At 36.5% G+C, this 13,550-nt stretch overlaps 1 protein-coding gene across 1 annotated transcript in view; it reads right to left on the bottom strand.

Annotated features, from left to right (window-relative positions):
• The window catches only part of dpysl3 (dihydropyrimidinase like 3), a 49,534-nt gene that overhangs the window by 21,314 nt on the left and 14,670 nt on the right, over positions 1 to 13,550 (bottom strand). Inside the window, exons 4-7 of the mRNA XM_082141520.1 lie at positions 13,290 to 13,454; positions 11,735 to 11,796; positions 11,049 to 11,129; positions 1,388 to 1,456 (exon numbers count right to left, since the gene is read on the bottom strand). Coding sequence (XP_081997646.1) covers positions 1,388 to 1,456; positions 11,049 to 11,129; positions 11,735 to 11,796; positions 13,290 to 13,454 — 377 coding nt within the window. The remainder of the gene's footprint in view (positions 1 to 1,387; positions 1,457 to 11,048; positions 11,130 to 11,734; positions 11,797 to 13,289; positions 13,455 to 13,550) is intronic.

The raw sequence follows: 13,550 nt of genomic DNA, 5'->3' as shown, positions 1-13,550 counted from the left end.
ATTTCAGATACATGTATTTAAAATACGTATTTGAAATACAAAATACTATTTTGTATTTTGTATTTTAAAGCCTTTGAAAAAATCAAATGTATTTTGTATTTAAATACATTTAAGATGAGTATTTTTGTATTTTCAAAATACATAAAATACTTTTTGCCATTCAACCTCTTTATCAGGGTATTGATTTTGTGCATCAACTAGTTCAGACATTCACTAGCTCAACATTGGATCAGCGATTTCTTTTGGAATAAGGTGAGAATGTCATGATCAATTCTACTTGTTGATTAAAATTAAAATAGTGCATTATTCACTTCAGTTAACATGAAAGAATAAAAGAGCAGAGACAAGTGGGAAAATAGCGTTAGCCAATCAGTCTTGACCGATTGTTGATTTTGATCAACTAGCTTGTCAAATGTGTTTAAAGCATTACTGCATGTTAGGGCTGGGTGATATGACATATCATAGTGATGATATAAAGTGTGAATTGATGGAACTTTTTCTAAATCGATGGGCCTATTTGTGGGGTAAGCTAATGTATCCGTGCAGTTTTTAGTGGGCAGGAATAATTGGAACGTTGGAGTGGAAAAACAAACACTGATGAATGATACACCCCAAAAATCTCCAGCTTTTACTTTTATTATACATAAATAGTGTCAAATGAATCTAAATTAATTCTAATTTAAAAATGTAGATACACTTTCTAATTTGAATAAACTTATAGAAACAAATAAACTAAAATGATTAAAAAGCATTGGACTACCTAAAAAAAAAACTAAAAAAAACTCAAAAGAGTTTGAAATTCAGTTTATGCTGTGGAATCAAAACTGATATTGAGAATTGTGAAACCATGATATTGTTACTGTGACATAAAATTGAGATTTTGGTCATACCGCCCATCCATTTACTTTGCTAGAAAGCAGAAAAGGTTCCCACAGTTTTACATACAGAATAAATTTTTTGATTGTGTTCACCACAAGTAATAGACTACATTGGAACCAGAAATAAGTATATAAATGGCTGCTATTTTGCATAAGTTTATTTGTAATTTCCAGAAAGAAAGAAAGAAAGAAAAAAAGAAAGAGAGGGCAGAGATGTGGTTAGGAATGAAAAGTCAGTAGGCCTGTGTAGTTTCTTCATTCACTGTGACCTATCCCTGCACTGGACGGCCAATTTCACATGTATTTTGTGTATTTTCAAAATACAAAATACTGTATTTGTATTTAAATACATTTTTTCACTCAGTATTTTGTATTTGTATTTAAATACATTTTTCCACACAGTATTTTGTATTTGTATTTTAAATACATTTCCATGTATTTATGCCCATCTCTGCCACCAACAAGCCACCAGATACACCACTATACAACTGTTATTTGTGGTCACTGACCTCTTCCGGGCGGCTGAGAACATGTCCCTCAGGTCCGGTGATGCCCATCTCCAGCATCCGGGTCTGCTCCTGAAGAACACACAGTCATAGTAGATTAGAGACTCTCTGGCTCTGTTTACAGCTGGTATTAAGAAGTGTTTTGGTGGATCGGATCACAAGTAGATGAGGGAGACACATTCCCGTTCACACCTAGGGCCCTATTTTAACGATCTGAAACGCAAGTGTCAAAGCGCAAAGCGCAAGTAACTTTGTGGGCGGGTCTCGGCGCTGTTGCTATTTTCCCGGCGGGATAAATGACTATTGCGCCAGGCGCAAATCTAAAATGGGTTGGTCTGAAGTAGCTTCATTATTCATAGGTGTGGTTTGGGCGTAACGTGAAATAAACCAATCAGAGCGTCATCTCACATTCCCTTTAAGAGCAAACGCGCTTTTTCCATAGCGGATTGCTATTGAAACGGCGGATTTGCCAGGCGCGCGCCAGGAGCGGTTCACAGCCAAGGAGAGCAACGCTCTCGTCACGGCCGTAAAAGAGAGAAGTTACATTGAAATGGAGAAACCCACCCAAATTAACTTCGGTTAAACAGGCGTATGATAATTTGGGTAAATGTGTAAGCTAGATGTATGCTTTTATAATAAATAGTCTATCTATCTATCTATCTATCTATCTATCTATCTATCTATCTATCTATCTATCTATCTATCTATCTATCTATCTATCTATCTATCTATCTATCTATCGTAATAATGTATTCAAAAATGAAAACTGCTGCTTCTGTGTAGATGAGAGAATCAAAGTGTAGGCTATGTGCGTTGTGCACACGCTACATTGATTATGGCCAAGCATGCGCCCTTAAAATAGCATATGAATAACATGCGCAACGCGCCACTGACTTTAAACTATTTTTTCCTGGTTAGTGGCGCAATTGTTTTCTAAACCTGCAAAATAGCATGAATGAACGTTTGCGCCGGAACACGCCTCCTCTTTGCGCTGAACCGCCCCCGGGAGCGCAAGTGTATTTCCTAACTTACCGACGTGCTTCTGTGGAGGGAAAAGTCCGCTTTGCGCGGGTGCAAAATAGGAATGATACATGCGTCGGTGTACAAAGTCACTTGCGCTGGGTGCAAGATAGGGCCCCTAGTGTTTTAATGCGTCTCTTTTGTCCACTTTTAACCACTTCTGCCCTGATTTCTTCAAGGTTTATCTTTTTCCCGATCTTTCGATCCAATGGATGAAATAATCTCATGCAATGTACATATGGAAGAGCCTGGAGACGTGTATTAACCGTGCATCATGATTTGTAATTTCATAATTGCTTCTGTTGTCATGAAAGTGTACTCTCTTTAAATACTCCTAAATGGTCTTTTATTTTATTAATATATTATCTGCAACTACAGTTTTTATTATATATATATATATATATATATATACACTTTTAAGATTTAGAGTACACTACAAGCGCGCAGTCAATACAATTAAACACACTTCTTTTTCACAAGGGCAGAATCAGACAAATTATAAAAACTGTGGGGGGAAAAAATTGCTGTCTTACATTTGTAAGTACTGTTTAAGTCATTTCAACTCAAATTACATTAAACTGACTTGAATCTTGAAGAGATTAAAAATATTGTCATAACTTATTGATCATATATTTTTTTACAGTGTACTTTTTACTTCTTAACTACAGTATTATTTTACAGAATCTACAATAGGATGATGATCTAAGTATGGGATGAGACCACCCGCACACTGCCCGCCCGGCTTGATAACGTTCAGATGACTGACACTGGATGAGGGAAATCAGGACGTACAGTATCCTATCCTCCCACTCATCAGAAGGATTGAAGGATTGAGGGCATGGACCGCCTAAATATCCTCACCTCACCCTCAGTCATGGAAAATGCAGCATGTCTTTGTGTCATCACATCACTGCTTTTGTAACTGTACACTGGACCTGAGAAAGCATTTCTTATCTAATTCACTCCAGGAATATATGGAGATACCACATACTGCATTCACATCTCAGAAGACCCTGAAAAGGTCAAAACTAGGGAGGAGAATAATTCTGTTTTAATGATTCTGCTTCAGATTTAATGTACTTAAGTCCTTCTGTTTATGGATTATTTCTGTCATTTTGAAGAAGAACAAATGGCTGATGTTTGAAAAGCTATTTTTATTGCATTCACTGTAAGGCTGCATGATACAGAAAAAAAAAAATGGAGATGGCAATATTTAGTTTTTCTGCAATATATTCTGCTATACGAAAAAAAATACAGGAAGTTTCACCAGATGACTTGAATAGATTTTGGGAGAAAAAAAAAAAATATATATAGAAAAAACGTTTTACTCTAAAGACTTTTAAGTGTGAAATCCTTTTTGGGCCGGAGAATTTGCAAAAAAATTGAAAAACCTGTGTGTTCATTCTTGACTTAATAATGATTATGATTTTATTGTGGAAATTATTAAATATATTAAACAAAATATTATTCATTTACACTTAGTAACAGAATCTCAGAATGGCTTGATTCACGGTACATCAACAAACCCATTCTGAGTCCCTGAAACATGGTATCATGAACTACACATAGCACATATATTTACTTACTTGAACTGCAGGCTGAGCAATTTGACAATCACACAAAGCCATATCGTGATATTGATTTTATTTCGATATATGTTGCAAATTACTGTACAATGTGTTACTGTATACCAGTGGCTATGATGCATATTTATCTTATATGCATATTTTATAACAATGTTCTGACCACATTTCAGAAGAATGCAGAATAATCAAAAGCTCTCTTAAATGAGAATGTCCCGTCCACCTACAGTAATACCACATGCCTCTTAAATCATGATTCAGTAAACTGAAGCATGTTAGCTACTGAAATAAAATGATGTGTCATGTTTTAACATGAAATATGTCAAAAAAAATCTTTAAACGATTTCAAAAGTTGCCCAAAGTGGTCCATTAAAGGAGCCGCGCATTAAAAACAGAGGTTTAGAAAGAGGGTTAGAAATAAATAAAAATTCCGCATATATATATATATATATATATTATATATATTAGTATATATTGTGCTAAAAACCTTATTAACATTATAAGTAAATCTCAAGCAACATTAAAATAATAAAAAAAAATCCACGTCTTGACCCCTTTAATGCTTGTCAGTCAGCAAATGTTTGACTAACGTCACTGCATTGGAAACATCAAATCATTATCCATATAAAACCATAATTTACAGACAAAGCAAAGCATTATGAATTAATTCACTTGCGGTTTGTGATGAAGCTGCTGTCAGATTCAATACAGTTGCTGCTTGAACACACATCTGTATACTGTATCAGTGTATCAGCGTCAATCATTATAATCTGAACACACATCTGTATACTGTATCAGTGTATCAGCGTCAGTCATTATAATCTGAACACACATCTGCATACTGTATCAGTGTATCAGAGTCAGTCATTATAATCTGAACACACATCTGTATACTGTATCAGTGTATCAGCGTCAGTCATTATAATCTGAACACACATCTGTATACTGTATCAGTGTATCAGCCTCAGTCATTATAATCTGAACACACATCTGTATACTGTATCAGTGTATCAGAGTCAGTCATTATAATCTGAACACACATCTGTATACTGTATCAGTGTATCAGCCTCAGTCATTATAATCTGAACACACATCTGTATACTGTATCAGTGTATCAGAGTCAGTCATTATAATCTGAACACACATCTGTATACTGTATCAGTGTATCAGAGTCAGTCATTATAATCTGAACACACATCTGTATACTGTATCAGTGTATCAGAGTCAGTCATTATAATCTGAACACACATCTGTATACTGTATCAGTGTATCAGCCTCAGTCATTATAATCTGAACACACATCTGTATACTGTATCAGTGTATCAGAGTCAGTCATTATAATCTGAACACACATCTGTATACTGTATCAGTGTATCAGCGTCAGTCATTATAATCTGAACACACATCTGTATACTGTATCAGTGTATCAGCCTCAGTCATTATAATCTGAACACACATCTGTATACTGTATCAGTGTATCAGAGTCAGTCATTATAATCTGAACACACATCTGTATACTGTATCAGTGTATCAGCGTCAGTCATTATAATCTGAACACACATCTGTATACTGTATCAGTGTATCAGAGTCAGTCATTATAATCTGAACACACATCTGTATACTGTATCAGTGTAGACAGCATCAGTCATTATAATCTGAACACACATCTGTATACTGTATCAGTGTAGACAGTCAGTCATTATAATCTGAACACACATCTGTATACTGTATCAGTGTATCAGCCTCAGTCATTATAATCTGAACACACATCTGTATACTGTATCAGTGTATCAGAGTCAGTCATTATAATCTGAACACACATCTGTATACTGTATCAGTGTATCAGCGTCAGTCATTATAATCTGAACACACATCTGTATACTGTATCAGTGTATCAGAGTCAGTCATTATAATCTGAACACACATCTGTATACTGTATCAGTGTATCAGCATCAGTCATTATAATCTGAACACACATCTGTATACTGTATCAGTGTATCAGCGTCAGTCATTATAATCTGAACACACATCTGTATACTGTATCAGTGTATCAGAGTCAGTCATTATAATCTGAACACACATCTGTATACTGTATCAGTGTATCAGCCTCAGTCATTATAATCTGAACACACATCTGTATACTGTATCAGTGTATCAGAGTCAGTCATTATAATCTGAACACACATCTGTATACTGTATCAGTGTAGACAGCGTCAGTCATTATAATCTGAACACACATCTGTATACTGTATCAGTGTATCAGCGTCAGTCATTATAATCTGAACACACATCTGTATACTGTATCAGTGTATCAGCCTCAGTCATTATAATCTGAACACACATCTGTATACTGTATCAGTGTATCAGAGTCAGTCATTATAATCTGAACACACATCTGTATACTGTATCAGTGTATCAGCGTCAGTCATTATAATCTGAACACACATCTGTATACTGTATCAGTGTATCAGCGTCAGTCATTATAATCTGAACACACATCTGTATACTGTATCAGTGTAGACAGCATCAGTCATTATAATCTGAACACACATCTGTATACTGTATCAGTGTAGACAGCATCAGTCATTATAATCTGAACACACATCTGTATACTGTATCAGTGTATCAGCGTCAGTCATTATAATCTGAACACACATCTGTATACTGTATCAGTGTATCAGCATCAGTCATTATAATCTGAACACACATCTGTACACTGTATCAGTGTATCAGAGTCAGTCATTATAATCTGAACACACATCTGTCTACTGTATCAGTGTATCAGAGTCAGTCATTATAATCTGAACACACATCTGTATACTGTATCAGTGTATCAGAGTCAGTCATTATAATCTGAACACACATCTGTATACTGTATCAGTGTATCAGCATCAGTCATTATAATCTGAACACACATCTGTACACTGTATCAGTGTATCAGCGTCAGTCATTATAATCTGAACACACATCTGTATACTGTATCAGTGTATCAGCGTCAGTCATTATAATCTGAACACACATCTGTATACTGTATCAGTGTAGACAGCGTCAGTCATTATAATCTGAACACACATCTGTATACTGTATCAGTGTATCAGAGTCAGTCATTATAATCTGAACACACATCTGTATACTGTATCAGTGTATCAGAGTCAGTCATTATAATCTGAACACACATCTGTATACTGTATCAGTGTATCAGAGTCAGTCATTATAATCTGAACACACATCTGTATACTGTATCAGTGTATCAGAGTCAGTCATTATAATCTGAACACACATCTGTATACTGTATCAGTGTATCAGAGTCAGTCATTATAATCTGAACACACATCTGTATACTGTATCAGTGTAGACAGCGTCAGTCATTATAATCTGAACACACATCTGTATACTGTATCAGTGTATCAGAGTCAGTCATTATAATCTGAACACACATCTGTATACTGTATCAGTGTAGACAGCGTCAGTCATTATAATCTGAACACACATCTGTATACTGTATCAGTGTAGACAGCGTCAGTCATTATAATCTGAACACACATCTGTATACTGTATCAGTGTATCAGAGTCAGTCATTATAATCTGAACACACATCTGTATACTGTATCAGTGTAGACAGCATCAGTCATTATAATCTGAACACACATCTGTATACTGTATCAGTGTAGACAGCGTCAGTCATTATAATCTGAAAACACATCTGTATACTGTATCAGTGTAGACAGCGTCAGTCATTATAATCTGAACACACATCTGTATACTGTATCAGTGTATCAGCGTCAGTCATTATAATCTGAAAACACATTTGTATACTGTATCAGTGTATCAGCGTCAGTCATTATAATCTGAACACACATCTGTATACTGTATCAGTGTATCAGCATCAGTCATTATAATCTGAACACACATCTGTATACTGTATCAGTGTATCAGCGTCAGTCATTATAATCTGAACACACATCTGTATACTGTATCAGTGTAGACAGCGCCAGTCATTATAATCTGAACACACATTTGTATACTGTATCAGTGTATCAGCGTCAGTCATTATAATCTGAACACACATCTGTATACAGTATCAGTGTATCAGAGTCAGTCATTATAATCTGAACACACATCTGTATACTGTATCAGTGTATCAGCGTCAGTCATTATAATCTGAACACACATCTGTATACTGTATCAGTGTAGACAGAGTCAGTCATTATAATCTGAACACACATCTGTATACTGTATCAGTGTAGACAGCGTCAGTCATTATAATCTGAACACACATCTGTATACTGTATCAGTGTATCAGAGTCAGTCATTATAATCTGAACACACATCTGTATACTGTATCAGTGTATCAGCGTCAGTCATTATAATCTGAACACACATCTGTATACTGTATCAGTGTAGACAGCGTCAGTCATTATAATCTGAACACACATCTGTATACTGTATCAGTGTATCAGAGTCAGTCATTATAATCTGAACACACATCTGTATACTGTATCAGTGTAGACAGCATCAGTCATTATAATCTGAACACACATCTGTATACTGTATCAGTGTATCAGAGTCAGTCATTATAATCTGAACACACATCTGTATACTGTATCAGTGTATCAGCGTCAGTCATTATAATCTGAACACACATCTGTATACTGTATCAGTGTAGACAGCGTCAGTCATTATAATCTGAACACACATCTGTATACTGTATCAGTGTAGACAGAGTCAGTCATTATAATCTGAACACACATCTGTATACTGTATCAGTGTATCAGCGTCAGTCATTATAATCTGAACACACATCTGTATACTGTATCAGTGTATCAGAGTCAGTCATTATAATCTGAACACACATCTGTATACTGTATCAGTAGCTGCGTTTACATGGACACTTATAATCGGATTGACGGCTCAATCGGACTAAAAAACCTTCATGTAAACACCTTAACTGATCCGATTGAGCTCGATCCGAATGAAATTTCGATTGGATTGAAAGGGGTGGTTTATCCCTTTTGTAATCCGATCGAGAGAACATGTAAACACTTGATCGGATTGAAAACCGAAACTGAAAGGACTGCGCATGTGCAATGACGTTAACTAGCGTAATGACGTATGTCGCGCGGAACGAGCTGTTCTTCCTGTTTAATAAAGTGTCATATAAATAAGTTTCCCGTCATTCTAAAATTCTCATTTCACTCGCGCGTCTGTGAAGTGAAGCAGGACAACGTCCCACCAGTCCTTGTTTTGGATTCTCATCCACAGACGACTGGTTTTGGCCGCAGGGAGGGGCATTTTTACTGTGTGATCAATAAGCAGCACGGTAAAACGGTTAATATGCTCTAAATTATGACCAGAGACGAATTCATATTACGTAAAGAACCAATAGAGGAGAATATTTATGCGCGAAAAGCGGGAAACTCTGTATATTCGTGCAGTGTGCGCATGTCAAAACATCAGATCCGATTTGAAACTTGTGACATATAAACGCGCACATCAACCCGATTACTTTATTTATCATTCATGTAAACACCTTGTTCGGATTCATCAATCGGATTGATTTCATTCCGATTGTGTCCATGTAAACGTAGCTAGTGTAGACAGCGTCAGTCATTATAATCCGAACACACATCTGTATACTGTATCAGTTTATCAGCGTCAGTCATTATAATCTGAACACACATCTGTATACTGTATCAGTTTATCAGCGTCAGTCATAATCTGAACACACATCTGTATACTGTATCAGTTTATCAGCGTCAGTCATAATCTGAACACACATCTGTATACTGTATCAGTTTATCAGCGTCAGTCATTATAATCTGAACACACATCTGTATACTGTATCAGTGTATCAGCGTCAGTCATTATAATCTGAACACACATCTGTATACTGTATCAGTGTATCAGAGTCAGTCATTATAATCTGAACACACATCTGTATACTGTATCAGTGTATCAGAGTCAGTCATTATAATCTGAACACACATCTGTATACTGTATCAGTGTAGACAGCTTCAGTCATTATAATCTGAACACACATCTGTATACTGTATCAGTGTATCAGCGTCAGTCATTATAATCTGAACACACATCTGTATACTGTATCAGTGTAGACAGCGTCAATCATTATAATCTGAACACACATCTGTATACTGTATCAGTGTATCAGAGTCAGTCATTATAATCTGAACACACATCTGTATACTGTATCAGTGTATCAGAGTCAGTCATTATAATCTGAACACACATCTGTATACTGTATCAGTGTAGACAGCTTCAGTCATTATAATCTGAACACACATCTGTATACTGTATCAGTGTATCAGCGTCAGTCATTATAATCTGAACACACATCTGTATACTGTATCAGTGTATCAGCGTCAGTCATTATAATCTGAACACACATCTGTATACTGTATCAGTGTATCAGCGTCAGTCATTATAATCTGAACACACATCTGTATACTGTATCAGTGTATCAGAGTCAGTCATTATAATCTGAACACACATCTGTATACTGTATCAGTGTAGACAGCGTCAATCATTATAATCTGAACACACATCTGTATACTGTATCAGTGTATCAGAGTCAGTCATTATAATCTGAACACACATCTGTATACTGTATCAGTGTATCAGCGTCAGTCATTATAATCTGAACACACATCTGTATACTGTATCAGTGTATCAGCGTCAGTCATTATAATGGCTCCTATCTGCTTTTGAAGCGACGCTCACATCCAGTTTAGGCAAATGTCAGCCGTGAAGCGACTGAACGCCAGTGGGCGGAGGTAAATGTGTGGGCATAGGTAAATGTGGAGGTGGGCATAGGTAAATGTGTTTGCCCATGTGACGTCAGATCCCGCAATAACAAAACGAGCTGTTTTTGGAGCTTGATTAAATAAATACTTTGTTTATAATGAAGAGGATGTTTTAAGATCTGAAACTAGCAGCATGACCTTTAATATGTCAAAAGATCAAGGCAAATTTGATTTCTCATGTCATGACCCCTTTAACAGTGGCCACGAGTTAAGTGTAGTAAAGCAAAATAAAGTGCATACCTCAGCTATTATTTCTCCATTTTCTGCGTGGACCTGTGCAATTCCTCCATGCTCTCCAAGAAAGGTGAAGATCTCATAAAGCTGTTCAAATATAAATAGAAGAATCATATTAGACATATTAAAACATAGCTTATGTTACAATGTGTTCAAGTGGTGATTTTGATATTCTTAATCTTAGATGACATAAAACGGTTATTTGTTAGTTCAGATGAACCATACAAACTAAAGTCTGTGTGACTAAAGTCTAAAAATCAAGCCATTTTCAGTTAATAGAAGAAGAATACTCGTAGAGCTTATTATTTATTTAATAACTCATATGTGTACCAATATATAAATAATCATTAATAAACAGCAACATTCTTTAACATAAAATGAGGAGACATTCTTGAGTGAAGATGAAAACAAATTACTGTATTGAACTGATTCATTCAAGCAGACAGCACAAAAAATGCTTCCACAAACACTACTTAAGACTTTTTATCCTTCTTACAGACTTAAGACATTTGAGTGCTTTGTAAGGATCTTCAGCTACCCTTGTTTAATATGACTGACCTTCATTACATTATACCAACGAAAAAATGTTTTAAGGGTCAGATCATAAAGAAATAACTCCCAACAACTGCATGTATTGATCAAAGGAAAATAACGTGTTTATCCACTATGCTCTGCACTTCTCTTCGGCTTACCTCACTGTTGCTCATCTGATAGAGGTCTTTATAGGCCATATACACCTGGAAGGAGTTCACTCCTATATGGACAGAACGAATAAATCAGCAAACCACAACATGAAACAGCGTTCACTATAAATTTTCACTTTCATAATGTTATGCGTCTCTTAGGGCCCTATTTTACACCCGGCGCAATGCAGCGCCAAGCGCGACGCAAGTGTTTTTTGCTAGTTTCAGCCCGACGCAATTATCATTTTCACGTCCTGCGCCTCGTTGTTTAAATAGGAAATGCATTTGCGCCCTTTTGTGCACCCATGGGCTGCTGGTCTGAAAACCAGGTGTGTTCTGGCGCATTGTTGGTGCGTTGCTATTTTGAGGAACTGAAATACACTGTGCCATTGATCAACTGAAACCTGGTCTAAAGTCAATGGTGCAGTATTTTTTTGTTATTTAAAGAGCGCGTTAGTAATGTGCGCCTATAGGCGGGTCCACAACGTGCGTACACTCTGCTTATTAAATTCACACTGTTTTAAAAAAAATTATATTTGCACACAAACATGTCAAATATTAAAATTAAAAGGATTACAATGTAAAAGATTATTATTGTGTGCATAAAGATATGGTGAATCCGGCTTCTCCCGTAGATGGTCTGCTTGCGCACTTTTACCTCGCGCACGAGCAGATCCGTTTGCACTCTGGAGACGGCTTCGGCCTTTCCACTATCAAATTCCGTCATGTAAATAGCGAATCCGCCATGGCTCGAGCTCAAATGGCATTTAAAGGGAATGGGAGATGAGACTCTGATTGGTTTAATGCACGTAAATCCCAAAACACACCCATTACTCATTAAGAGAATAGGGACAACCCTTTTAGACCATGCGCCGGGAGCACCGACCATTTTTCCCGTCGTTAAACTAGCAAAAGTGGATTCGGACACGCCCTAACTGCACTTGCACCCTGCGCTTTAGACCATGCGCTTAGATCGTTAAAATAGGGCCCTTCTTCTCCAAGTAGTAGGGTGGGGATTGTATCCATCATGAATTGATTGGATGGTGAAAATACCAAAATGGACGTTAAACAATAAGCACAAACTGATGCATCAAGCCCAGACCAGGGACATGATGAATGTAGAATTATTTTAATAGATATTGTTATAGACAACATTCTTCAACAAACAATATTTAGCTTAAAAGAAAATATTATTTCAATATTATTTCAAATAAAAGAAATAAAAGATCACTCATTAATATAGATTTAATAAGTCTTTTCTTACAAACACTAAATGCTCTACTGTATTGTATGTATGTACAGTATGTATGCTCTACACAGTGCTCATTTGTTGGTTATACAGTAATGAAGCAGAAACAGAAATAGCTCAAATGACCAAGAATAACTTCAGTCAAAGCGAAACACATTCCCTATGGGATACCATACTGGCAGATGTATTTATAACTTAAGAAGGGATTTTTTTTTAGTATGCTGAACTATTTCCTGGAACCGTTCAGAAATGAATTCTTACCATCTGGAAGCTTGAATCCCTTGTTCAAGGACGTAATAGTAAAAGATCTCTCACCTTTCTCCTTGATGAGGCTCTCCACCTCTTGTTTGGTGCTGTCGTTCCAGTGTGTGATGTCCACATGCAGAGAGTAGTCACAGCATGTTTTCTCATCAGCCCATTCACGCCAGCGCTCGAACGCTTCCACCAAACTAGCGCCAGGCTCCGGGATCACGTGATCCACTGCATGAGATACATAAGAGAGGGACACTGTCATTTAGACGACCACACACACACCTAGGCTGCGTCCGAAATCACATACTCTCTTGAGTAGGTACT

The sequence above is a fragment of the Leuciscus leuciscus genome (assembly GCF_965113295.1).
Source record: "Leuciscus leuciscus genome assembly, chromosome: 16".
In the NCBI taxonomy this organism is placed as follows: Eukaryota; Metazoa; Chordata; class Actinopteri; order Cypriniformes; family Leuciscidae; genus Leuciscus; species Leuciscus leuciscus.
The sequence above is the reverse complement of the archived record's forward strand: the minus strand, read 5'-3'. Positions and strand labels throughout refer to the sequence as shown.